This window comes from Lemur catta, chromosome 7 (genome assembly GCF_020740605.2).
Source record: "Lemur catta isolate mLemCat1 chromosome 7, mLemCat1.pri, whole genome shotgun sequence".
Classification (NCBI taxonomy): domain Eukaryota; kingdom Metazoa; phylum Chordata; class Mammalia; order Primates; family Lemuridae; genus Lemur; species Lemur catta.
In genome coordinates, this window is record NC_059134.1 from 105321859 (window position 1) to 105347925 (window position 26067).

Genomic DNA, 26067 nt, shown 5'->3' on the forward strand with positions numbered 1-26067 from the left:
AAAAACGAGTAAAATCATCCATAATTTAGAGAACCACAACAAAACCTGCCTCAAAAATCATCTGGAAAGGTGTTACCACCGACATGTCTTGGGAATAGCTGCCGTCCTCCGAAGTCCAACTCAGCTTTGCAGAGAATCCAGGCAGTATAGACTGTATTTCTGTGTGACAAGAACAGCAACAAGGTAGAACAAGCAGTTTGGATAAGCACCAGAATTTCTAGGTTTGTTTATTAAACTGATAAGCCAAGAAGGCTTTTCCCTGATGAAAAGATTATCTGCGAAATTTAAAATATGACTGGAAATGGCTATGCATCAGCAAATTGCTTGAACATTTAGAATTACTTTATGAGTTTAAGACATTTAATCTCATCTTTTCAATTTTTCACATTTGCTAAATCAATTTGTATTTTCAGTTAATTTCCACAAGGTCATGTCCAATACCAGAAATCTTCAGAACTGATAGTTCTGATGTTGTTGTATTTTTAAATAAATCAATTCATTATTTAATAAACACAAATCTAGTAAGTGAACTAATTTAGAGCTGAAAACAGAAAAATTCAAGAATGACTTTCTCAAGCATGTACCTAATATAGTATGTTCTTTAATGAGGTAGTCTTTAATAAAGCAAACCAAACTCTTGCCAATTTAATTTGTGAATTAACCACTTGGTGTATTTACATGTGCTGACTCAGAGCTATCTTTCTACAAAGCATCAGTGAGTTCTGAATCATCAACAACAAAGAGAATATCAAAGTATGCACCATTTTTCTTCTTCTCTATACCCTGGCACTCATACAACAAAGGAAAAAAATCCAATCTCCCACTTTATAAAATGCCATCCCTTATTTCTCCTCTATATTAGTATAATAATGGAGAACTAAATAGGAACAAAGATAGGTCTCTCAGTGTCTGCAAGTTTTACTTTGTAAATGAGGTTGTTGATGCTGATATTATATAAGAATTCAACTTTAAAAATCTAATAATGATAAAGATATATCCTAAAATATCAGCAAAGGCATTCTACTAATGCTTTAACAACCTCAAAAAAGTATGGACTTTCCCAAGTTCTAGCTATCAATATTAATGAGTAATATTCTTCTTGCCATTAGTTTGTTTTTCAAATTTAATTCAGTCACACAGCTATGAATAATATGTCAGCAAGGTTATGCTACACTGAAGTTTAATGAACTTGACACTGAATCAGGATGCCTTGCATCAATCTTCAGCTTTACTGCTGATTGACTTTCTGACCTAAGGTGAACCCCTTTTGTGTGATTCATTTACCTTTCTGTGAAATAAGGAAAAATTGTTCCTAAATCCTACTTCTCTTTGATAGTAAGACAGTATAGAAAGCGGATAAACATGGGTACATGAGAAAAGGTTTGTAAATAACTTTGAATTCTTCAGAAATCTTAATGATAAATTAAAATAAATCACATAATTATTTGGGGGAAAATCAATTTCAATTGTTTCACTCTACATACCAAAAAAAGAAAATCCAGATGGATTGACTCAAGTTAAATGTAAAAAGGTGAAGCAACAGAACTAAATAAAAGCCTTTTATTTCAAGATAAATTGAGCACATGCTGAAATTTCATCTTCCTATTCAAATATATAAAATGATAGAATAGGCCAGGCGCGGCGGCTCACGCCTGTAATCCTAGCCCTCTGGGAGGCCGAGGCAGGTGGATCGCTCAAGGTCAGGAGTTCGAGACCAGCCTGAACAAGAGTGAGACCTTGTCTCTACTAAAAATAGAAAGAAATGATCTGGCCAACTAAAAATATATATAGAAAAAGTTAGCCGGGCATGGTGGCGCATGCCTGTAGTCCCAGGTACTTGGGAGGCTGAGGCAGTAGGATCGCTTAAGCCCAGGTGTTTGAGGTTGCTGTGAGCTAGGCTGACGCCACGGCACTCACTCTAGCCCAGGCAAGAGAGCGAGACTCTGTCTCAAAAATAAATAAATAAATAAAAATAAAATAAAATGATAGAAGATATATACATATTAATAAATATACAGTCATGGTGAGAAAAAGAGAAACAGAAATCTTTATAGACAAGAAATGGAAAGATAGTCTTCTTTCCCCATCTTCTAAAAGAACAACAACAAAAACAGCATGAGAGAGAATCCACAATGAACTAAAGATATACAATATTTGGGGCCTGGATTGGGAAAAAACATAGAGCTAATATTGCAACACTTACAGGTTTAAGAGCAAGAGCCACACAGACCACATGTAGGAAGTCTAGGCAAGGTACCAAAACATGGACAAAGGCCAGAGATGTGCCATCTGCCTTCCTGAATGTTGGTTAGAACCAAGGGAAGCTGGTAGCAGCTTCACTGATGCGGGATGAGGGCCTCAGAGTCATTTCATATAAGTCGTGACAGGAGTCAGGACTAGCCAATCTATTAAGATGCAGGAGCTTTGTGCTTTACCACTCATGCAAAGTTTAACCCGAGCTATACACCATGCAAGGCTAGGGCTCAGCAACTCAGAGAGCCTCCTACTGGACAGCTGTCAACACAAGATGTACTCAGGTTAAATAGATCATGGACAATTAGCTCTTAACTGAAAATTACCAAGCAATGAAGATCAATACCATGGAAACTATGACAAATATCAACCAACAGCATTTAAGCCTGAGGAAATAGAGTTAACAGAATAATCTGAGATTTTAAAGCAAGTATCTATATTCTATACCATCAAAGAGAAAAAATAAGCCACGTAAAATGAATATACTGTCATAAATTAAACTGAAAATAATGGGGAAAACTCTATTAGAAATCTTGGAAGTTAAAGATACAGTGTTTGAAATTAAAACTCTATGGATGGTTAGATTGGATATAGTAAAAGAGCAAATTTAAAAGTTATTACATGAATGTTCATAGCAACATTATCCATAATAGCTAAAAATGGAAACAACCCAAATGTCTCTGAAATGATGAATGGCTTAACAAAATGTGAAATATTATTCAGCCATAAAAAGAAATGAAGTACTGTTACATGCTACAACACGAATAAACCTTGAAAACATCATGTTTAAAGAAGCCAGACACAAAATGCCACATATTGTATGATTCCATTTATATGAGATGTCCAAAGTAAGCAAATCTAGAGACAGAAGGTAGATTAGTGTTTGCCAAGACATAGGGAGTGAGGGTAAGCAGAGTGACTGCTAATGAGTACAGAGTTTCTTTTTCAGGTAATGAAAATATACTGGGATTAGACAGTGATGATACTTATACAACCTTGTAAATATACTAAAAACCACTGATTTGTTTAAAAACCACTTTACAGTGGTTGTGTTTAGGGCATGTGAATTTTTTATTTTTCTTGAGAACACGCCCAGCTAATTTTTTTTTTTTTTTTGAGACAGAGAGAGTCTCACTCCATTGCCCTGAGCAGAGTGCCATGGCGTCAGCCTAGCTCACAGCAACCTCAAACTCCTGGGCTCAGGTGATCCTTCTGCCTCAGCCTCCTGAGTAGCTGGGACTACAGGCGTGTGCCACCAGGCTTGGCTAATTTTTTTATATTTTTAGTAGAGATGGGGTCTCACTTTTGCTCAGGCTGGTCTCAAACTCCTGACCTCAAGCGATCCTCCCACCTCGGCCTCCCAGAGTGCTAGGATTACAGTCGTGAGCCACCGCGCCCAGCCAGGTATGTGAATTTTCCATCAAGTAAAAGAAGAAAAGATGAAAGACATTAAAAATAGATCCAGAAGATTTGACTAGTCTTAAAAAAAATAGATCCAGAAGAAATAATGACTGAGAATTATCATAAAACAAAGACAGATATAAATACTATTTGAACAGTTTACTGAGTGTGAAGCAGGATAAATTTCTAAAAAACAAAACAAGAGAGAAAACTAGGGCCGGGCACAGTGGCTGACGCCTGTAATCCTAACACTCTGGGAGGCCGAGGCGGGAGGATCATTTGAGCTCAGGAGTTCGAGACCAACCTGAGCAAGAGTGAGAGCCCATCTCTACTAAAAAAAAAAAAAAAAAAAAAAATTACAAAGAAATTATCAAAATTAGCCAGGCATGGTGGTGCATGCCTGTAGTCCCAGCTACTTGGGAGGCTGAGGCAGGAGGATCGCTTGAGCCCAGGAGTTTGAGGCTGCTGTGAGCTAGGCTGACACCATGGCACTCTAGCCCGGGCAACAGAATAAGACTCTGTCTCAAAAATAAAAAAAAAAAAAAAGAAAGAAAGAAAACCAAAAAAGCCACACAGTTAAAACACACCAAAATAAAACCCACAATGAAAAGGATGAGAAAATCCTAAAAGCTACCCAAAAAATTTAAATTAGCCCAAAAAACTCCATGAGTTAGACTTCTCATCAGCAATGCTAAACATAAGAAGATAATCTAGTACTATCTGCAAAGATCTGAAGAAAAGTAACTTTGAATATGGACTTTTTAGAGAGCCAAACCACCATTTAAAAATGAGAGACTTAAGATGTTTACCTCCACAAACCCTCACTGAAAGAACCACTAAGGAATCAACATGACCATTTAACCATGAGTTTACATTTTTGCTGAGATAGCATGGGGATAAGGAGAAAAAAAATGAGAGATCATCATCAATATCAGACTACCTTTTCACATAGCTCTTCAACTGTTAGATAGAAAATTTTCAATCACGTAACATTGTGAACACACAGCAAAACCATATATTGGGGCTTCTTCTTCCAGAAATAATGAAATAACTGATACCAAATGGGCCCTTCCACCAAAAACTACTTAAAACTGGATAAAATAAATGAGATAATTGTTTTTAGGCACTAGAAAACAGATAGCACAAGACTATGATCCTTGACAGAAGAGAAACTCACGAGGTGAGCTCTATGATTGCCCTGGATGTCTGCCTGGGGGAATTTTCCTGTCCACAGAGCAGGGATGTGGAACCCACACTTAGTGGTCCCACTAAGCTGAGGAGTCAGGGAATAGAGTTTGGGGTTGCGAAAGTACCTGGAATCTGCAGGGCAGGGCACTGGAAAGGAGGAAGCTGTAGAGAGGAGGGCACCAAAGTCTATGTGGGAGTTCCCCATGAGTCCTCGGCCAAGGGGTGGGATATACACGCACAGAGTGAGACCACAATAAGATTTCCCAAAGAGCAGGAGCTATGGGGTTGAAAATGGAACAGAATACTGTGGTCAAGCAGTAATGGGAAATGTTGGCCTTCAGGCCTAGCCAGAATGGGGAGACCTTGTTAAAACTGCTGGTGTCCAGCTGAGGTGCCACCCACACAGATCATGCTTTAGTAATAAAAATCGTTTCTCTAGACCCACCCTGAAAAAGTGTAAGGCCATGCCTCAACAAAATCCACAGAGGCAATAGATTTTGGAGGTTAAGTGTTATCAAGTTAGAAAAATGCCTTGGGTTTCCACAGATCTACCCTTTAAAATATATAAAAACAAACCTGCATAAGGTCAAGATGATTGGTCGGCTAGAACTTCCTGCTAGAACAAAAATTAATACTCTTCAGGGGTAGATAACAGAATACAGAATATGATCATATTGCCCAGTATAAAATAAAAATTTACTAGACATGCAACAAAACAGGAAAATGCAACCCACAGTAAAGAAAAAAAAGGCAATCAATAGAAACAGAACCTGATATGGTAAAGATGTTACATTATGAAAGACTTAAAAGCACATCTATTATAAATATGTTCAAAGATTTAAAATTAAAAGATGGTCTTAATGAGTGAACTGATAGGAATTATCAGCAGAGAAATGAATACTATAAAAAGAAAACCAAATGAAAATTCTATAACTTAAAATTTCAATAAGTGAAATGAAGAATTCACTAGATAGGTTTCACAGCAGAGATGACAAAAGAGTCAATGAAATCACTGAAGACAAATAACAAAAATCCAATCTGAAGAACATAGAAAAAAGACTGATGAAAAATAAAGTTTTAGGGACCTGTAGGAAAATATCAACCAGTCTAAAATATGTGTAATGGGAGTCCCTAAAGGAAAATAAAATGAGAACAGGGCAGGAAAATATGAAATCATGAAAAAATTCTCTAAAATTTGATGAAAAAAATGTTTTATTTTCAATTTTTTTGTAGAGACGGGTCATTCTTTGGCCATGAGTGTGCCAAGAACTGATAGTTTTCAGATTAAAATCTAACAAATTGTACTTAATGCCACTGTACATCTAAAAATGGTTAAATTAGGCTGGGCGCAGTGGCTCACGCCTGTAATCCCAGCCCTCTGGGAGGCTGAGGCGGGTGGATCGCTCCAGGTCAGGAGTTCGAGACCAGCCTGAGCAAGACCCCCTCTCTACTAAAAATAGAAATAAAAATTATCTGGATAACTAAAAATATATATAGAAAAAATTAGCCGGGCATGGTGGCGCATGCCTGTAGTCCCAGCTACTTGGGAGGCTGAGGCAATAGGATCCCTTAAGCCCAGGAGTTTGAGGTTGCTGTGAGCTAGGCTGACTCCACGGCACTCACTCTAGCCTGGGCAACAAAGTGAGACTCTGTCTCAAAAAAAAAAAAAAAAAAAGGTTAAATTAGTAAATTTCATGTTATGTATATTTTACCACAATAAAAAATTTCTGCCATTAGTTTTCAATTCACCATCTTCTGTCTTTTGAATACATTTCTCATATCCTCATTTTAAAAAAACTCCAGAATTGTGTTCTGAGAAAATTATTGCCAAACTGAAAATCACCTGGTAACAAAATGTCTGAGCAAATTTAATTTTTTGAAACTTTGTCAGAAGCAATGGGTACTCAAAGAACACAATGATTTACAAATTTGGGGAAAGTGAAGTTTTCTTACAACCTCAAAAATTTTAGTTCCCAGCACCACTTTCCCCAAATAGAAAAGATCTTAACAAATAAAACAGAAAAAAAACAAATAAATTTTAAAAAATGTACATAGACTTTGATCAAGTTAATTCTACTTCAGAAAATTAGTCCTAAATGTTTCAATTAAATATAAAGCTATATGCATTAAGATATTCATTCCAGTGACATTAACAATAGGTAGCACTTACTGAGAACTGTGTACTCAGAAAACCACTGTGCTACATGCATTTATATATATTACCTCATTTAATTCTCAAAACTACTTTATGAGGTAGGTACTTTAAAAAGATCAAATAACTTGCTTAAGGACACATAGTATGAGCTCTTGACCACTAAACTATACTACTTTTTATAATAATGGGGGGGAGAATAAACCTAAGTATCTATTAATAGAAAAAATGGTTAATTTATGATAGTCTTGATAGACAATTTAGCCATTAAAATAATGACTAGAAGACTATGTCATAACATGACAAATGCTTATAATATGTTAAGTGAAAAAGAAATGGGACAACATTGTATACATATTGCGATTATAACTATATTAAAAGTATGGGAGGGAGTCAGAAAAGAATATAATAAAATACCAACATTTATTGTGTAAGAATTTTTTTCCTTTTCTCTGTTTCCCAATTTTCCAAATGAGCTATCCCTATAACAAAGTGCCATTTGAAGATAATTTCTGTGATGGTGGCAAAATTATATTTTGGGGGTTTTTTGTTTTGTTTTTTCAAGCAACTCAACAAACCAATTAACTATTTGGTCTTGCTTGGCCTGACTCCCATCCTTTAGCATAGCGTCATAATGATGGTTGCAAGTAACGTATCAGTAAAAAAAGCAGCAAAACTAATGCATTTCTAAGAAGGAAGCTAATTAAGACAAAAGATGAAAGCTCTTTGGTTGGCTCTGTGGCTTGATGTCATTAGTTAAATTGGATAATTATTTCCATATTATAACAACCCTAGACATGCTTTAGAAAAGGAAAGAGAAAGCAGGACATTTTAATGGAGGATCAGCTACCTTTTAAAAATGTTGTATCAAATCTTCATTCACTCCCATAAAAGGCAGAAGGATTAATGGCCATGGTTGCATATTCACAGAGCTGACCCAGCCAAGAAGTCAGTCATCAAAGGTGTGGTCACTTAGGTCTCCAACAAAGGCACATGCACCTGAGCCTCATACTACCACTGGGTCCCAAACAAAAGGGACACAGTATGGTGGGAGAAAAATGTTGATCTTTCCAAGCATCTGCCTCTTTAGATAACCTCAACAATCTGACCACCAAATGTGACACAGGATACTAGGTATAATTCTATAGATTTATGCAACTTGTACTATGAGAATACCTGTACATTTATTGAGCATAAATAGAGAACTGGTTATCTAAAAGCGAATAAAATAGGCAAATCTCTAGCAAAAGAGTAGACTCTAGAATAAACCAAAATACTATGGAATGCTGATTAAAACATAGCCTCTGGGGCCAGTGTGTTCATATATCCCACTCAACCACCTCTTAGATTTGTGACTTTTAAAAAAATAATAAAATAAAGATTGGAGTCTCGGCTGGGCGCGGTGGCTCACGCCTGTAATCCTAGCTCTGGGAGGCCGAGGCGGGTGGATTGCTCGAGGTCAGGAGTTCGAGACCAGCCTGAGCAAGAGTGAGACCCCGTCTCTACTAAAAATAGAAAGAAATTATCTGGCCAACTAAAAATGTATATACAAAAAAATTAGCCGGGCATGGTGGCTCATGCCTGTAGTCCCAGCTACTCAGGAGGCTGAGGCAGTAGGATCGCTTAAGCCCAGGAGTCTGAGGTTGCTGTGAGCTAGGCTGATGCCACGGCACTCACTCTAGCCCGGGCAACAAAGTGAGACTCTGTCTCAAAAAAAAAAAAAAGATTGGAGTCTCATTATGTTGCCCAGGCTGGTCTTAAACTCCTGGCCTCAAGCAATCCTCTCACCTCAGCCTCGTAAAGTGCTGGGATCATTAGAGGAATGAGCCACCACACCTGGCCAAGATTTCCGACTTTTAATAAGTTATTTAACCTTTTTGTGTTAAAATGAAATGTCTGTTAGTAGTAGTATCATCATCATCACCACCACCAAGCAAAAGAGAAGGCACAAAAACAAAAGAAACTCAAAAGAAACATGGGTGCAATTTTTTTTTTTTTAGAAACAGGGTGTTGCTCTGTCACCCAGGCTGGAGTGCAGTGACACAATCATAGCTCACTGCAGCCTTGAACTCCTGGGCTCAAGCTATCTTCCTCCCTCAGCTTCCTGAGTAGCTAGGACTGCAGGCATGTGCCACCACACCCAGATAGTTTTTGTATTTTTTGTAGAGATGAGGTCTTGCGATATTGCCCAGGCTGGTCATAAGGAATGCAAATATTTTCAAGTCATAAGAGTATACCATAAATAACTTTACACCAATTAATTTGAATATTAAAAAGAAATGCCTAACACACAGCAGATACACATTAGCAAGTGCTAATAAATATGTATGAATGAAGAGATGAATGAAAGAGTAAATTTAGGACAATTTCTAATATGTGTATTAGAAATATATTTTTCCTTACATATATATTTCTAATATATATTTTCTTATATATTTCTTACATATATTTTTCTTATATACACCAAACATACAAAAGAAAATATATGCACATAAGAAATGTGTATTAGTGTGTATATACATGCACACATACACATCAAAATTGACCCATTGACTCTGGGAAAAATAGAAAACTTAAACCAAACATCATTAAAGAAAACAAGTTGGTAATCAAAAATATTTCCTTCTCCACCTCCCCTACCCCAAAACAACAGGTTCAAATTTACTTTTTATACATGTTAGCTTTACCAAATCTTTAAAGAACAGATACAAAAAGTTCCAGAGAACAAAAGCGAATAAACCTATCCAACTCATTTCATAAAGTTAGTATAATCTTGATACCAAAACAGGACAAGAACAATATATACCAATCTCACTAGGACCATAGAGGCAAAAATTAAATCTAGGATATATAAAAATTATATCATGACCAAATTGTGATATAACCACAAGGATGTTTCATCAGAAAGTCTGTCAACATAATTCAGCATATTAATAAGTTAAAGATTTTTTTTAATATCATACTCTCAAAAGATATTTTAAAAAGCATTTTAGAAAATAAAACATTCATAACAAATACTGCTGGGATATTAGGATCAGAAACTTAACAAGAAGCAGGTACTAAACTTAAGAAGCAGGTACTAAAAAACTATGTCAAATGTCATACTTAATGATAGACTTTTAAGTAATCACATTGAAAGAAGGGAAGACACAGCTGCCTAATATTACCCCTGCTATTCTACCCAATAATAGTACTATTTTATCCAATACAATATGACAAGGAAAAGAAGCCATATAAGGATTGAAAAGGAAAAGATGAAGTTGTCATAATTTAGAGATGCTTTGGTTACCCATGTAGAGGATCCAAGAGAATCTACAGATAAACTATCAAAATTAAGTAAACTATCAAAATTAAGTAAACTATCAATTCAGTAAAGTTGAAAAAATGAATACCATTCATAATAACAATAAAAACTTTAAAACTCTGGAAATAAATATAACAAAAAAGTGTTAACATAAAAGGTCTGGCACTAGGTGCAGTGGCTCACACCTGCAATCACACTTGCTCACACCTGCAGCTTTGGAGGGCTGAGGCAGGAGGATTGCTTGGGGCCAGGAGTTCAAGACCAGCCTGGGCAAAACATCAAGACCCCATCTCCACAAAAAATTTAAAAAATTAGTTGGGCAAGGTTGTGTGTACTTGTAGTCCTAGCTACTGGGGAGGCCGAGGTATGAGAATCACTTGAGCTCAGGAGTTCAAGGCTGCAGTGAGTTATGATTGTGCCACTGCACTCCAGCCTGGGTGACAGAGTGGAACCCTGTCTCAAAAAAACTAAAAAATAAAAAAGAAGAAGAAGAAGAAGAGGAAGAGGAAGACTAGATGTGGTGACATGTGCCTATAGTACCAGCTACTAGGGAGGCTGAATCTGGAAGATCAATTTCAGCCCAGGATTTCAAGTCCAGCCTGGTCAACACAGTGAAACCCCATTTCTAAAAATATTTTTTTAAATAACAATAGGGCTGGGTGCAGTCGCTCACACCTGTAATCCCAGCACTCTGGAAGGCCAAGGTGGGAGGATTACTTGAAGCCAGGAGTTTGAGACCAGCCGGGGCAACATGGTGAGACCCCATCTCTACAAAAAAATCTTAAAAATTAGCAGGGCATGGTGGCATGCACCCGTAGTCCCAGCTACTCAGGAGGCTAAGGTAGGAAAATTGCTTGAGCCCAGCAGTTCAAGGCTGCAGTGAGCTATGATCAAGACACTGCACTCTAGCCTGCATGTCAGAGCAAGACCCTGTCTCAAAAAATAAAATAAAATGCAATAAATAAATTTTTTTTAAAAAGATCTAAATAGAAATGATATTAGCAAGACAGCAGAAAAGGAAGAGCCAGGCCCTCATTCCCCCACAGACACACTGACTGAACAAGAATATCTCAAAAGCTGAAGTTAAGGGCACGAAATAAAAAAAAATAAAAATAAAAAATAAATAAAAAATAAAACAAGAATATCAAATTGCCTTTGTGAGAACTTCAAAAGCCAGTTAACATTGGCCGGGCGTGGTGGCACACACCTGTAATCCTAGCACTCTGGGAGGCTGAGGCAGGCGGATTGTTTGAGGTCAGGAGTTCAAGACCAGCCTGAGCAAGGGTAAGACCCCTGTCTCTACTAAAAATAGAAAGAAATGATTTGGACAGCTAAAAATATATATAGAAAAAGTAGCCGGGCATGGTGGCACATGCCTGTAGTCCCAGCTACTCGGGAGGCTGAGGCAGGAGGATGGCTTGAGCCCAGGAGTTTGAGGTTGCTGTGAGCTATGCTGATGCCATGGCACTCTAGCCCGAGCAATAGAGTGAGACTCTGTCTCAAAAAAACAAACAAACAAACAAAAAAAAGACAAAAGATAACAAATGCTGGTGATGACAATGTGGAGAAAACGGAACCCTTGTACATTGTAGGTGCAAACATAAATTAGTACTGCCCTTATGGAAAACTGTATGGAGGTTCCCCAAAACCCTTAAAAAATAGAATTACCAAATGATCTAGCAATCCAGCTTCCAGGTATATATCCTAAGGACTTGAAATTAGTATATCAAGGAGGTATTGACACTGTGTTCAATGCAGCATTATTTACAATAACCAAGTTATAGAAACAACTTAAGTGTCCATCAATGGATAAATGGTAAAGAAAATGTGGTATATATACACAATGAAATAGTATTCAACCTTAAAGAAAAGGGAAATCCTGTCTTTTGCAACAACATGGATGAACCTGGAGGACATTATGTTAAGTAAAATAAGCCAGGCACAAAAAGACAAATACCACGTGTTCTCACTTATATATAGAATCTAAAACAATTGAACTTATAGAAGCAGAAAGTAGAATCTAGGTAGTTACCAGAGGCTGGGGGGCTGGAAAGAATGGGGAGAAGTTGGTCAAAGGACACAAAGTTGCAGTTAGACAGGAAAAATAAATATTTAAATGTTAATTGTCTTGATTTAATCATTCCATACTGTATACATATATCATAATGTCACTTTATAACCCATAATTATATATGATAATTTGTCAAAAAATAAATGCAGCTTTATACTGTTTCAAATTGTTTTCACATTAATTTTTTTTTTTTTTTTTTGAGACAGAGTCTCACTTTGTTGCCCGGGCTAGAGTGAGTGCTGTGGTGTCAGCCTAGCTCACAGCAACCTCAAACTCCTGGGCTTAAGCAATCCTACTGCCTCACCCTCCCTAGTAGCTGGGACTACAGGCATGTGCCACCATGCCTGGCTAATTTTTTCTATATATATATTTTTAGTTGTCCAGATAATTTATTTCTATTTTTTTTTAGTAGAGACGGGGTCTCGCTCAGGCTGGTCTCGAACTCCTGACCTCGAGCGATCCACCCGCCTCGGCCTCCCAGAGGGCTAGGATTACAGGCATGAGCCACCATGCCCGGCCTGTTTTCACATTTTAACATTAAAGCTACCTGCACGAGAGACCAATGTTTGTTATTTTCTAAATCAGAAAACTAAGATTCAGAAATGTAAAGCAGAATAAAAAATTTAGAATTTGGAAGTTTTTTATATACTGACTCCCTGAATTTTACATTACAGGAAACTAAAATACAAAAAGATAAGCAAAATCACACCAAATGGTTAATGTCAGAGTCAGGACTGTAACCCAGATGTCCTCACTGTTCACCCTACAACTTACTGCTGACTATAAACATTTTTGAAGATGAGTTTGTGACCTTTTTGTAGCTAAGTTTTTTATAAATACTTTGTACCTACACAATCAGAAGCACTTCATAAAATGCTAAAAGTAAAATTATTACAAATTAGGTTAGCCATATAATCAAACTTCTTAAAAGATATTTCAGAGATGACAGAAATAGTTGTCATGAGACTGTGATTTGTCTAAGGCCACAGAGCTAATAAGAGACAGGTCTTGATTATAACTGAATATTTCAAATTTAAATTCCCTAAATGGGAATTGGAAGAAATATCACTTGGACAACCTCAACCTTCTCGGTAAAATAGAAGACAAAGGCATTTGTTTAGATGAGTTTCAGGTAATTCAGAACATATACTATGGGAATAGGATAAAAGGATAAACAAGATTAACAAAAGAATGATTACTGAACAACCCCAATAAAGTTAAAAATTCTGCTTAAATCTGTAGTGCACCCAACACTCAATTTTATGATTTGTACTAGCAACACTGGGTAGTTTGGAAATAAGAATGGAAAAGCAAATAATGAAGATTATCCAAGCTTAGAGACTGGTAAGAAAGGAAAGGTAGAAAGGCAAGGCAAGGCCACGTGCAGTGGCTCATGCCTGTAATCCCAGAACTTTCGAAAGCCAAGGCGGGAGGATCACTTGAGCTCAGGAGTTCAAGACCAGCCTGGGCAACACAGTGAGACCCTGTCTCTACAAAAAAAATATCAAAAATTAGCTGGGTATGGTAGCGTGTGCCTGTAGAAGTCCTAGCTACTTGGGGGCAGAAGTGGAAGGATCACTTAAGCCTAGGAGTTCAAAGTTGCTGCCATTGCAGCCTGGATGACAGAGTGTGACTCTATCTCTTAAACAGAAGGGAGGAAGGAACGGAGGCAGGGAGGGAAGAAAGAAGGAAAGGAAAAAGGAACGAAGTCAAGGCAGCAGGGGGATTATTCTGTATTAAATGGCCAATGATGGGTAGGAAGGCCAAAAGGGGTGTCCATGTAGAGAAGAGAGAAGTAAAGGGGAAGATGGGAGTTCAAGAAACTTCAATTTCAGGCCGGGCGTGGTGGCTTACGCCTGTAATCCTAGCACTCTGGGAGGCGGAGGTGGGCAGATTGTTTGAGGTCAGGTGTTCGAGACCAGCCTGAGCAAGAGCGAGATCCCATCTCTACTAAAAATAGAAAGAAATTATATGGACAACTAAAAATATATATAGAAAAAATTAGCCAAGCATGGTGGCACATGCCTGTAGTCCCAGCTACTCGGGAGGCTGAGGCAGAAGGATCGCTTAAGCCCAGAAGTTTGAGGTTGCTGTGAGCTAGGCTGATGCCATGGCACTCTAGTCAGAGTGACAGAGCGGGACTCTGCCTCAAAAAAAAAAGAAAAAAGAAAAAAAGAAACTTCAATTTCATATGACCACCACTTTTTAAAAAAAAACTGAGATACAATTCAGATATCATAAAATTTACCATTTTAGGTGTATAATTCTGTGGATTTTAGTATATTCACAAGGTTATGCAACCATCACCATTATCTAATTTTGGAATATTTTTATCACCCCCAAAAGAAAACTCATATCCATTTAATAATAACTCCCCATTCCTTCCTCCTCCCACTAGTCTATCTTGGATACGTCTCTATGGATTTTCCTATTTTGGATATTTCATATAATATGTGGCCTTTCATGCCTGGCTTCCTTCATTTAGCATGTTTTCCAGGTTCATCCATGTCATAGCCATATCAGTACTACATTCCTTTTTATGGATGAATATTCCATTGTATAGATACAGCACATTTGTCCATCAATTGATGAACATTTCTGTTATTTCCACTTTTTGGCTATTATGAATAATGCTACCATAAATATTTGCATACAAGCTTTTGTGTGAACATTGCTGGGTCATTAAACTCTGTATTTAGCTTTTTGAGGAACTTCCAACAAACTGTTTTCCAAAGTGGTTGCACCATTTTTACATTCCTACCAACAATGCATAAGGGCTCCAATTTCTCTATATCTTTGCCAATACTTATTTTGTTTGTTTTTTTTTAATTATAGCCATACTAGTGGGTGTAAAGGGTTATCTCATTACGGTTTTGACTTGCATTTCCCTAATGACTAATAATGCTGAGAATTTACCTTTTTAAGGGCTTATTGGCCATTTGTATATTGCCTTTGTATAAATGCTGTCTTGGTCCACTGAGGCTGCCATAACAAAAGACCACAAATAGGGGACTTAAAAAAGAAAAATGTATTTCTCTCAGTTCTGAAGGCTGGGAAGTCCAAGATCAAGGTGCTGGTTGATTTGGTTCCTGAGGAAGACTCTTTTCCTGACTTTCTGATGGCTGGCTTCTCACTGTGTCCTCACATGGCCTTTCCTCCGTGGGTGCAAGGTGGAGGGGGGCAGCAGGGAGAGAGATTCTCCCTCTTCCTCTTCCAATAAGGCCACTAATCCCAACATGAAGACCTAACCATCATGACCTAATCTAATACTATTAATATTTACCTCCCAAAGGCCCCATCACCAAATACCATCACATTGGGGGTTAGGGCTTCAACATATGAATTTTGGAAGGACACAAACATTTAGTCCATAACAAATATCTATTCAGATCCTTTTGTCCTTTTACTGTTAAGTTGTAAATGTTCTTTATGTACTTTGGATTCTAGAGTCTTATCTGTGGGTTATCTTTTCACTTTCTTCTTTTTTGTTAAGGCTTGGAACTAGACACTTTTATTTTTTTCCAGATTTTTGAGGTATAATTGATCTTTCCACTGTCTTGATAGTGTCTTTTGAAGCACAAAAGTTTTCAATATTGATTAAGCCCAATTTATCTATTTTTCCTTTGGTTGCCTGTGCTTTAAATGTCATATCTAAGAAAACACTGCCTAATCCAAGGTCATGAAAATTTACACCTATATTTTCTTCTAAGAGTTTTTTTAGTTTTAGCTTTTAGATTTAGGTCTTTGGTCCATTTTGAATTAGTTTTCATATATGATATCATCTGACCACTTTTCAGAAGGTATTAAATGGCTAACTATAACGTCTACTCAGGAAAAAATACAATGTCCCCTCTTTCCATACCAGCCAAATTTACCACTCCAGGCAGCCAACTCCTACTATTCCCACATAAGATAAAAAGTATGTGGTAACCCAAAAGGCTAGAGTTGGAGCAGTAAGTGCCCAGCTGCTTACTCAATAAGGAGTAACTACAGTTCAAGGATTTAAGCCAAAGCAGGTAGAAGGCAAGCTAGCTCTCACTGATTGCTGAATAAAAGCAGTTATATACCACTTAGCCAGGATATGAACCAACTCCCTGGATCTCTAATAATAAGAGTTGTCCTTTTCTTCCTCTTTTACCTATCCAGGTTCAAAAGGAAAAGGAGTATGTCAGGGATGGGTATAAACCACTTCTGTCCTTTCCATCCTCTTCCCTGTCACATCAAATCTTGAACATGTTCTCAATAGTGAAGTGCAATTAGATAAATATAACAGGGAAAAGAGTAAAGAAATGTTAAGGAAGTAAAAGAAGGGAGAAATCTATTTGTTTCAGCTTCTCTTGATCTTCAATTAACCTTTATAAAATCTTGCCAAGTATTAGGCAAATTTGGCAGCAAAGAAACTTTAAAATGTATCAAAAGCTTAAGAATTAAGCATGGTCTCACAAGGTTTAATGGATAAACAGTGACCTATGAGTCCACAAACTCTTCCCTTACTTCTGAACTTAGTATATGAGGCTGAGGTAACTCTCAGTTTCCTCATCTCTGAAACAGAAAAGGTGATAATACTTATGTCTGACCTACCTCTCAAGAATGAATGAGATCATGTCTACAAAATGAGCTGGGGGCGGAAAGTGTTAGATAAGTTCTGAGCCTAACAGTTGTTTATTTTGTAAGATATAAAATTATAACAGATTTTTATTTTTTGAATACAAGAATCATAGTTTTGAAAAAACAAACTCGATTAAGTCAGACATTCAAGAGTTCACCATTGTGAGTTTCTCACTTAATACTGAACAAGCCTGGACTTGTCAATCTCTCTAACCCACAAAAAGCACCACTCCCCATTTCCTTTCCCAACAAATTAACAAAGAGGACAAAACTAAGCTTGGGGGGGAAAAAAAACAGGGAAGAGGCAAAAACTGAACTATCATAACCACATAACCACACATTAACAGCAAGCAGTCTCTTCCCTGCTTACAAGGACTGGTGTTCTTATATAGTCATTTGAAGAGAAAAAAAAAAAGGCTATAAACTTTTTGACACTTGAATATTTTTAAAACTAACTGGCCAAATTATATTTTACTAAAGAGTTAAATTATGTCAATAAATATAGGAATGAGGAGATGTTTCAAAAAGATAAAAATGATAAAAATAATGTGAAAAGGAGAGACAGGAAAAAACAGCAAAATAGAGATCTATAAACGTGGCTTTTTTCATAGTCCCCCATCTCATCACTCTCCTTTTTCTTTTTTTCCTCACTTGAATAAGGACATGACAGGAAGTAGCTTCTAGACCTGAGCAAATAGGACAAATTGATACAATCACATTTCACTAAATATTTATGATAGAAGTAGTTCTACATAAATTAATACTTGCATACATAAATGGATATATAAATGGAATTATATATAAGTGGATAAGTATGCAATGCAGAATAGTAGCATACATATTAATAAAAAGTTATGAGAATTGTTAAACTCATAAGAATTTATCTTAGTGGGAACCATTCTTCAAAGTAGAGGGGATTATTTTAGTGGATGTAAGCCCTCAAATCTGATACAATATCCCTTATTCTAATAATATTAATAAATAGAGAATTATTAAGGGAAAAATATAAATCTATGCTTAAATTAATTTATTAAATAATAATTCTACATTATAAAGACAGAATTAACCAAAAAATGCAATTAGATTAGATAATGAAGAAACGAAAAAGAGGAAGTCTCCCACCAGCAAAAAGCCAAGATTTTTAACCCTGGAGAATTATAAGAATGTTATTGCTGAAAGGAATGAAGACATCACACAAGTTAGTTTCGTGAAAATGAACCCAATGTTAGACATGTTACACATGATATTTCAGAGGAACTCTCAAATGAAATAGTCTAATTGACAATCAAACCTATTCCATTGTAGTTTATGGGACATGTGAGTGATAGAGGGAAAAAATAAGTCTCATCAGCACAGAAATTATAAAGTCTTAAAGGAAGAAAACCTATCTGAATTGAATGTAGAATGATGATGCAGAATAATGAAGGGAAGAAAGGCACATTGGTGACTGAACTTTGGGGAATATCCTCTGGGTTACCAAAGAAGCACCTTGAACATACCTCCATTACACACTATCACACTGCATTTTATTTGCAGAGCTGTCTCTCCTTCCCATAACTTCCTTGTGCAAAGATGTTGTATAAAAGTTTACTGAATAAAAATGTGAATAGTTAGGGACCAGAGAAGATAGAAAAAAAGAGAACATAAACCATTAGAGAGGCAGGAAAACAGGGAGATTAGTTTGGCTGTTGTTTAATAAGACAGCAGAAATAACATACCCAGAAATATGACCTTATTTTGTGCAGGCACTGATCTGAAGTATTCTAGATCAGAGAAAGAGTACCTTGATATAACCTTGACAGAACACACTGAAGAGTAAAGAAAACTGAAGCTGATGGCTCTACAACAGTCCAGTTCCCTAAGAGAGGTCAGATCTTATTTTGAAATCAACCGAGCAATGAAGACAACACAGTTACACTGAATTCAGAGACATATGATTTTGGATAGATATATAATTCTTTAGCATCTAGAAACTTGATGATTAATGAATCAGCTGCCAGAGACTCCCTGATGAAGCTAATTAAACAGTGTAAAGATTAGTGAATGGACCAATTTAAAGCAGTTTGCTAATAGTTTAATAGCATTACAGTAATTCTAAATAAATAATGATAGCAGTGAATGTATAATTAACAGTGCATAAGCCAGGGAGCTAAAGGATTCATGTCTTAGTCTTGGCCAATATTCTTTGTGAGCTTCACTGAGTAATTTTTGTTACTAATTAGTAAGAATATACAACTAATTGATCACAACCAGTTGCACATTTCTTTGTTTCTTCACTTTCACTGCTTCACTTCACTAGCTTTGAAAAAAAAGAGAGAGAGAAGAAATAGCATATTGAGTGGAGGTTAGTATTATGAGCCCTAACAGCTGGAGAGAAGACTTAGGCTACAGTTGGCTACTAAATGTGATTAATTATGAGCAAATGACTCAATTTTAATTGTGTACTTGATATGTGTACTTAAGAGCCACTCACACTTTATCACAAGGATATAAAAATAGATTAAATAAAATTGATTTGAACTTTTAAAATAACAGTTAAATTAAAACTAAATCACCATGACACAAATTGTCTAGAGTTTGTACTGGCACAATAAAAAGGTGGTTATTCCATAAGTAATACTCAACTCAGTACCTCCTCCCTACTAATAACAATGACAATAAAAACATTCCCTTGTACTTACATGGCTTTTCACTTTTATCAAGGTACTTTCACAAATATTAATCAAAGACGTAGCCTTATGTATGATCTGACCACTCCTTGTACAAGCATATTAAGTATGGATTTATTTTGCAGGAAATGCTCCTACCTCCTCCCTAATGCTAATACACTCCCTTTTATTTATATGAATTTTCACTTCTAGCATAGCAGTTTCACAGATATTAACCGGAGAGTGGCATTAAGAATGATCTTTCTATTTTTTTGCATCATCCCAAGGGCATAATCCAAAAAAGAAGAGCAAGTAAAAACTGGTAAGTAGGGGAGATTACTTTGAGGCAATCAACTCATGATTCTTGAACTTGGATTTGTATCTTCAAAGTCCAGAATCAGGGCAAACTCTCCATGACAGTATGCTGATTCTCCTTTTCTTCCAGGAATAGGCTTAAGGAGGCCACAGAATAAAGCGATTAAGGTATCTTAAGTGTGGGCATAAAAAGAGAAACCAGGCTGGGCGCGGTGGCTCACGCCTGTAATCCTAGCACTCTGGGAGGCTGAGGCGGGTGGATTGCTCAAGGTCAGGAGTTTGAGACCAGCCTCAGCAAGAGCGAGACCCCATCTCTACTAAAAATAGAAAGAAATTATCTGGCCAACTAAAATATATATATATAGAAAAAATTAGCCAGGCATGGTGGTGCATGCCTGTAGTCCCAGCTACTGGGGAGGCTGAGGCAGTAGGATCGCTTAAGCCCAGGAGTTTGAGGTTGCTGTGAGCTAGGTTGACGCCATGGCACTCACTCTAGCCTGGGCAACAGAGTGAAACTCTGTCTCAAAAAAAAAAAAGAGAGAAACCAAATCTATCTTGTTCACTGCTGTAACCCCTCAGTGTCCTGCTCAAGGCCTAAAGCATGGTAAATGCTCAACAAATCATCATTGTGATTACTAAAGGGAGAACATTCTATCCACATTCTCACATAATATCTGTTATGGAGCTAAGAAGAAAAAAACCTCAAAAAGTTTTCTTGTTTTATTACTTTTCCTCCACAATTACTGTTTTTAAATGCCTCACATCAAGCAGAACCTAAACAAAATTAGGATCATAGAACAAAAGCTGAGGTCTACTAAAAATCCAAGGATACAGACAGCTGGAAGGTAGATTCAGAGGGCCAAGACAATTGCAAAGGCAAAGGGGAATATGCCTGTGACCTTTCATTCAGCAAGCAAGCACTTTTAAGTACCCATTCTTAAACAAAAATTACTTCAGAAAAGAAGTTTCAAAGGTAGAACTGTTTCCTATACATTTGTGTCTTTAGAGTATTTATCTGCTAACTGAGTTGCAGAAACAATTTCTTCTTTTTCCTTGATAATAAAGAAAGGTACTTTGATTTATGCAATAACTGAGTTACTGGAAATTTGAGTATAAATTAAAATTTTTAATTGATTTCCACTTTACAAAACACTAAGAAAACTTCCCATTTAAAAAAAACCCAATGGTAATAACACATTTCATAAACATTTATTTTACAACATTATACCTTTTTTTTTCTAAGACAGAGTCTCACTGTCACCTGGGCTAGAGTGTAGCGGCATCATCACAGCGCACAGCAACCTCAAACGCCTGGGCTCAAGTGATCCTCCTGCCTCAGCCTCCCAAGTAGCTGGGATTATATAGGCGTGAGCCACCATGCCTGGCTAGTTTTTCTATTTTTAGTAGAGATGGCGTCTCACTCTTGCTCAGGCTGGTCATGAACACATTATACCTTTCTTTTTTTTTTTTTTTTTTTTTTTGGAGACAGAGTCTCACTCTGTTGCCCGGGCTAGAGTGAGTGCCGTGGCATCAGCCTAGCTCACAGCAACCTCAAACTCCTGGGCTTAAGTGATCCTACTGCCTCAGCCTCCCGAGAAGCTGGGACTACAGGCATGCACCACCATGCCCGGCTAATTTTTTTTATATATATTTTAGTTGGCCAGATCATTTCTTTCTATTTTTAGAAGAGATGGGGGTCTCACTCTTGCTCAGGTTGGTCTCGAACTCCTGACCTCAAGCAATCCACCCGCCTTGGGCTCCCAGAGTGCTAGGATTACAGGCGTGAGCCACCGTGCCCGGCCTATACCTTTCTAATGGAGCTTTTTGGTTGTTTCCACTTTAAAACACAGCATGTTTTCTTAAAGCAAGGACAAATATAAGTTTCTTTAAAAAAAACTACTAATATTCCAGATTAAGTTGGAGAAAGTTTCTTTTAAAAAGTAATTTTGGGCCAAGCACAGTGGCTCACATCTGTAATTCTAGCACTTTGGGAGGCCAAGGCAGGAGGATTGCTTGAGTCCAGGAGTCTGAGACCAGCCTAAGCAACATAGCAAGACCCTCCCTCTAAAAAAATTTAAAAATTAGCCGAGCATGGTGGTATGTACCTGTAATCCCAGCTACCGAAGAGGCTGAAGCAGGAGTATCACTTAAACCCAGGAGTTTGAGGTTGCAGTGAACTATGATGATGCCACTGCACTCTAGCCTGGGCAATACAGCAAGACCCTGTATCAAAAAAAATTATTTATAGAATTTGTAAATTAACAACCCATTAGGAAAAGACAGGTCCATTGGATAATATTTATCAACCAAACCATAGAAGATAAAAATGAAAGCACAACAGTTCTCAGATCATTCGGTCTCCTTAACATAAATTATGCCCTCTAGCTTGTAGATTATTCTTAAGCCAAAGGAAATAAGAAATTCTTAAAACCAAGGTCAACAAAAGCTCCTAACTTATACCAACTTTGGCATATAATGTAGAAAACAGTATTAATAGCCAATCACTTATAACAAAAAACCTTCTCCCCACATTTTTTCTTTGAAGTAGATGAGAACAAATACTTTACTAAAATTTTAATTTTACATTTGGGAAACTTTGCCTGAAGTTGTACAGAGAGTATTCACAGAAGCTACCTAGGTATTTTGTCCATTCCTATATTTACACAGTTTTATAGATCATCTTTCAGTAGAGTTACCAGATAAAATTGAGGATAAAGTATTGTATGAGACATATTTATACTAAAAAATCATTCATTGTTTATTTTAAATTCACATTTAAGTGGGTGTCCTGTATTTTTATTTGCTAAATCTGGCAACCCTCTCTTTCAGTAAAAGTTTGTTTCAGAAAATACCAAATTCATTGTCAAGAAGAGATTCAATCTCAGGGAAATGGGGTAATTTTTTACCTTTTAGGAACTTCTTGAGGATGAAGCCACCATAAAAGCTTCCTACAGAAGCAACTGCAAGAAACAGAATACAAAGAAATATCACAAATAAGACAAGTAAATGGATTTTATTTAAGGAATCAAATAGGAGTCTGAAAACACTGCTTATAGATATAGAACACTAAAAAAGCGACCACTCTTAGTGAGTTCAGTAAAAATGAAAGCACCGAAGAAGTACTTTGAGGCTATAATGACTGTGTGGGAATGGAATAACTTCCTGGAGATAACCAAATACCAAGTCTTTTCACTTATATTCAACACTACCCACAAACACACCAGCACAGCCTCTTTGGATGCTATTATACCTGATAGAAAAGGATTATGGGAAGACTGCAAATTGCCGCTAGTAATCAGAGTACATCATGCCAATAACTCATACTTCAGTATAAGATTCAATTAAAACTTTGGCCTTTCTTTTAACCAATTTTACTCTTAAATGCAAAATACTTTACAAGGCTATCAGGTAAGAATTCTCTGTACCTAGCATTCTAAATCTAAACATTAGAACATTTAGAGCAATAATTCTTTGGAGTAGAAAGTGAGGAAGCAGGCACCTAAGAGGGGATAAAAGATCAGAACCACCTGGAGGTTTTTTTTTCCCCCCAAATTGAACATGCCCTTCCCCTGAGTGATGTGACCCCATAGTTAAGAATCTAAGAAATCACTGCCATAGGAACTAATGGAAATATGTCTACCTCTCAGAAAATGTGTATCCTTCAGGCCAAGAAAAAAGGTTGAGAATCACTGAACTACAGCGAGAGGCAACATCATTCTCTAAATGTCCAGTATGGTAGCTACAAACTACATGTGGCTATTTAAATTTAGCTAACCTTAAAAATTTAATTCCTCACTCACACTAGTCACATTTCAAGGGGTCAACAGCACATGCGGCTAAATGCTAGTATTAAACAGCACAAAGAACATTTCCATCATCACAAATAGTTCAATTGGATAATAATGCTCTAGGTCTCCAGATTTTAAATAATTCTGGACAAATGATAAACAATACGTATTTCAAAAGGCCTAAGCCCAAGCAGCATAGAACATTTAACAAAAGACAGGGGTTTTTGTTCTTGTTTTATGGTTAGTGTTCCTCACAGGCATACAGTGGTTCTAACATAAAGGAAAGTGGGTCATTGGGACAGGGATGGCAGGTGGTGGCAGGCCTATACTAATGATTAGTGAGGAACTAGAACATTAATAACCACACAATCCAACTATCTTACAGTGTCTATGATGCTTCTCAATTGAATATCACACTGTTTCTTCTAACATCCTTAGTTTTAAGCAAGTATCACATCAACAATTGTAGAAAACAGGCCACTTTTGATAAATGTGCTCAAGGAGAACAATCATTCACATGCTCCACATCCCACTCAGCCCCCAATTTTCAGCTATATGTCTAATGTTTTTGTACTAAAGTCATAAAGTGCTATTCTCCAGATGCAGAGATGACAGTAGAGACTTATCTGTAAAATACTTTTTTTTTTGAGAGAGAGAGTCTTGCTCTGTTGCCTGGGGAGAGTGCTGTGGCATCATCATAGCTCACTGCAACCTCAAACTCCTGGGCTCAAGCAATCCTCCTGCCTCAGCCTCCCGAGTAGCTGGGACTACAGGCATGCACCACCATGCTTGGCTAATTTTTTCTATATATATTTTTAGTTGTCCATATAATATCTTTCTATTTTTAGTAGTCGCTCTTGCTCAGGCTGGTCTCGAACACCTGAGCTCAAATGATACACCCGCCTCGGCCTCCCAGAGTGCTAGGATTACAGGCGTGAGCTACCGTGCCTGGCCTTGATTTTGGATTTTTGGCTGCCAGAACTGGGAGAGCAGAAATTTATTTTGTTTTAAGCCACCCAGTTGGAGGTACTTTGTCATAGCAGTCCTAAGTAACTAATACATGGTTCTTCATCATCAGAGATTTCAAATCAAACTTAAAAGACACCACTTCACATTTTCAGGTAAAGATGGCAGATGGAATGCACACATTTATTTCACTTTCTCCTGAAACCTCAATGAAACTGAAAATGGATTTTTTAAAGGCTTAAACCCACAAGAATAGAAATCAAAAGAGGAAGATAATTATAATAAAATTCTAGAAACTGAAAAACAGAAGAACAAGTAGGAAAGGATTTAGGAGATCAGAGAAATTGAATTATAAGGGGAAAAGGAGAAGGCCAAGAAACAATCTGAATTATACAACAAAATTCCAAAAGACTCAACCATGGCAGTATCGGGAACCTCTGGAAATACAGTTGGGGTGAGAGCTAAAATAAGGAGAGTCATTTGAAAAATGAATTTTAAGTAGACTTTCAGATTACTTTCTCCATTCAGCATTCTAGGGACTGGCCCTTCCCTCACCTTGGTGTACGGTAGGGGAGAAGTTATTCTTTGAAAATGGTAGAAGTGTGGATCTCTAGGATAAGAACCAAAGTTGTACTACAAACAAATAGATCAAGTGAACAGAAACACTGAACACTGAGATACCCAACACACCTTTTCTCCCTCATTCCCAAAATGCTGGCAGTCTGCCTTTTACCCACCTGGTGAGAGCCTGCAAGATCTGGCCATCCCAAGAGCAAAGACCTAAAGATTCTGATACTGAAAAGAAGAGACATTTCCCCAGTGAAAAACGCAGTTAGATCACCCTTCAGTGATGCTGTTTCAAACCAACTTTATGGTCTCTAACCCTTAAAATGAGAAGACAACCAAGAATTTTAAGATATCTGAAGAAAGCTTCTAACATGAAAAACAGAAACCAGGCTGAGTAGGAAAAGCAATATAGAGGAAACAGGAAGTAGGTAGAGAAAAAAATTGTTTTAAATCTTTATATACTCAGAAAGATAAGAGGTTCCTATAAAGTAGAAGAGATGAAAATTAGGAGAAAAAATATTTTTTTAAAAAGGACCAGGCTGGAAGTCCAATATCTACATAATAGAAGTTCCAGAGACAGAAAATGCAAGGGAAATTTCCCAGAACCAAAGGACGTGAGTTTCCAGATTGAAAAGGCCCACTGAGTGCTGAGCACAATCGATGAAAACTGACCCACACCAAGGATCATCACTGTGAATTTTCAGAACAAGGAGGACGGCAGCAGAAACTGCTGGTGCTCACAAATATCCAGTTCTCTTCTTCCTGAGCACAAAATTAGACTACATTTTCCCATCTCCTTGCAACTG

General features: G+C 37.1%; 1 protein-coding gene across 1 annotated transcript in view; it reads right to left on the reverse strand.

Annotated features, from left to right (window-relative positions):
• Positions 1 to 26067, reverse strand: part of C7H11orf80 (chromosome 7 C11orf80 homolog) — a 76260-nt gene that overhangs the window by 44705 nt on the left and 5488 nt on the right. Inside the window, exons 3-4 of the mRNA XM_045558381.1 lie at positions 22847 to 22900; positions 50 to 159 (exon numbers count right to left, since the gene is read on the reverse strand). Of these exons, the coding sequence (XP_045414337.1) occupies positions 50 to 159; positions 22847 to 22900 (164 nt within the window). The remainder of the gene's footprint in view (positions 1 to 49; positions 160 to 22846; positions 22901 to 26067) is intronic.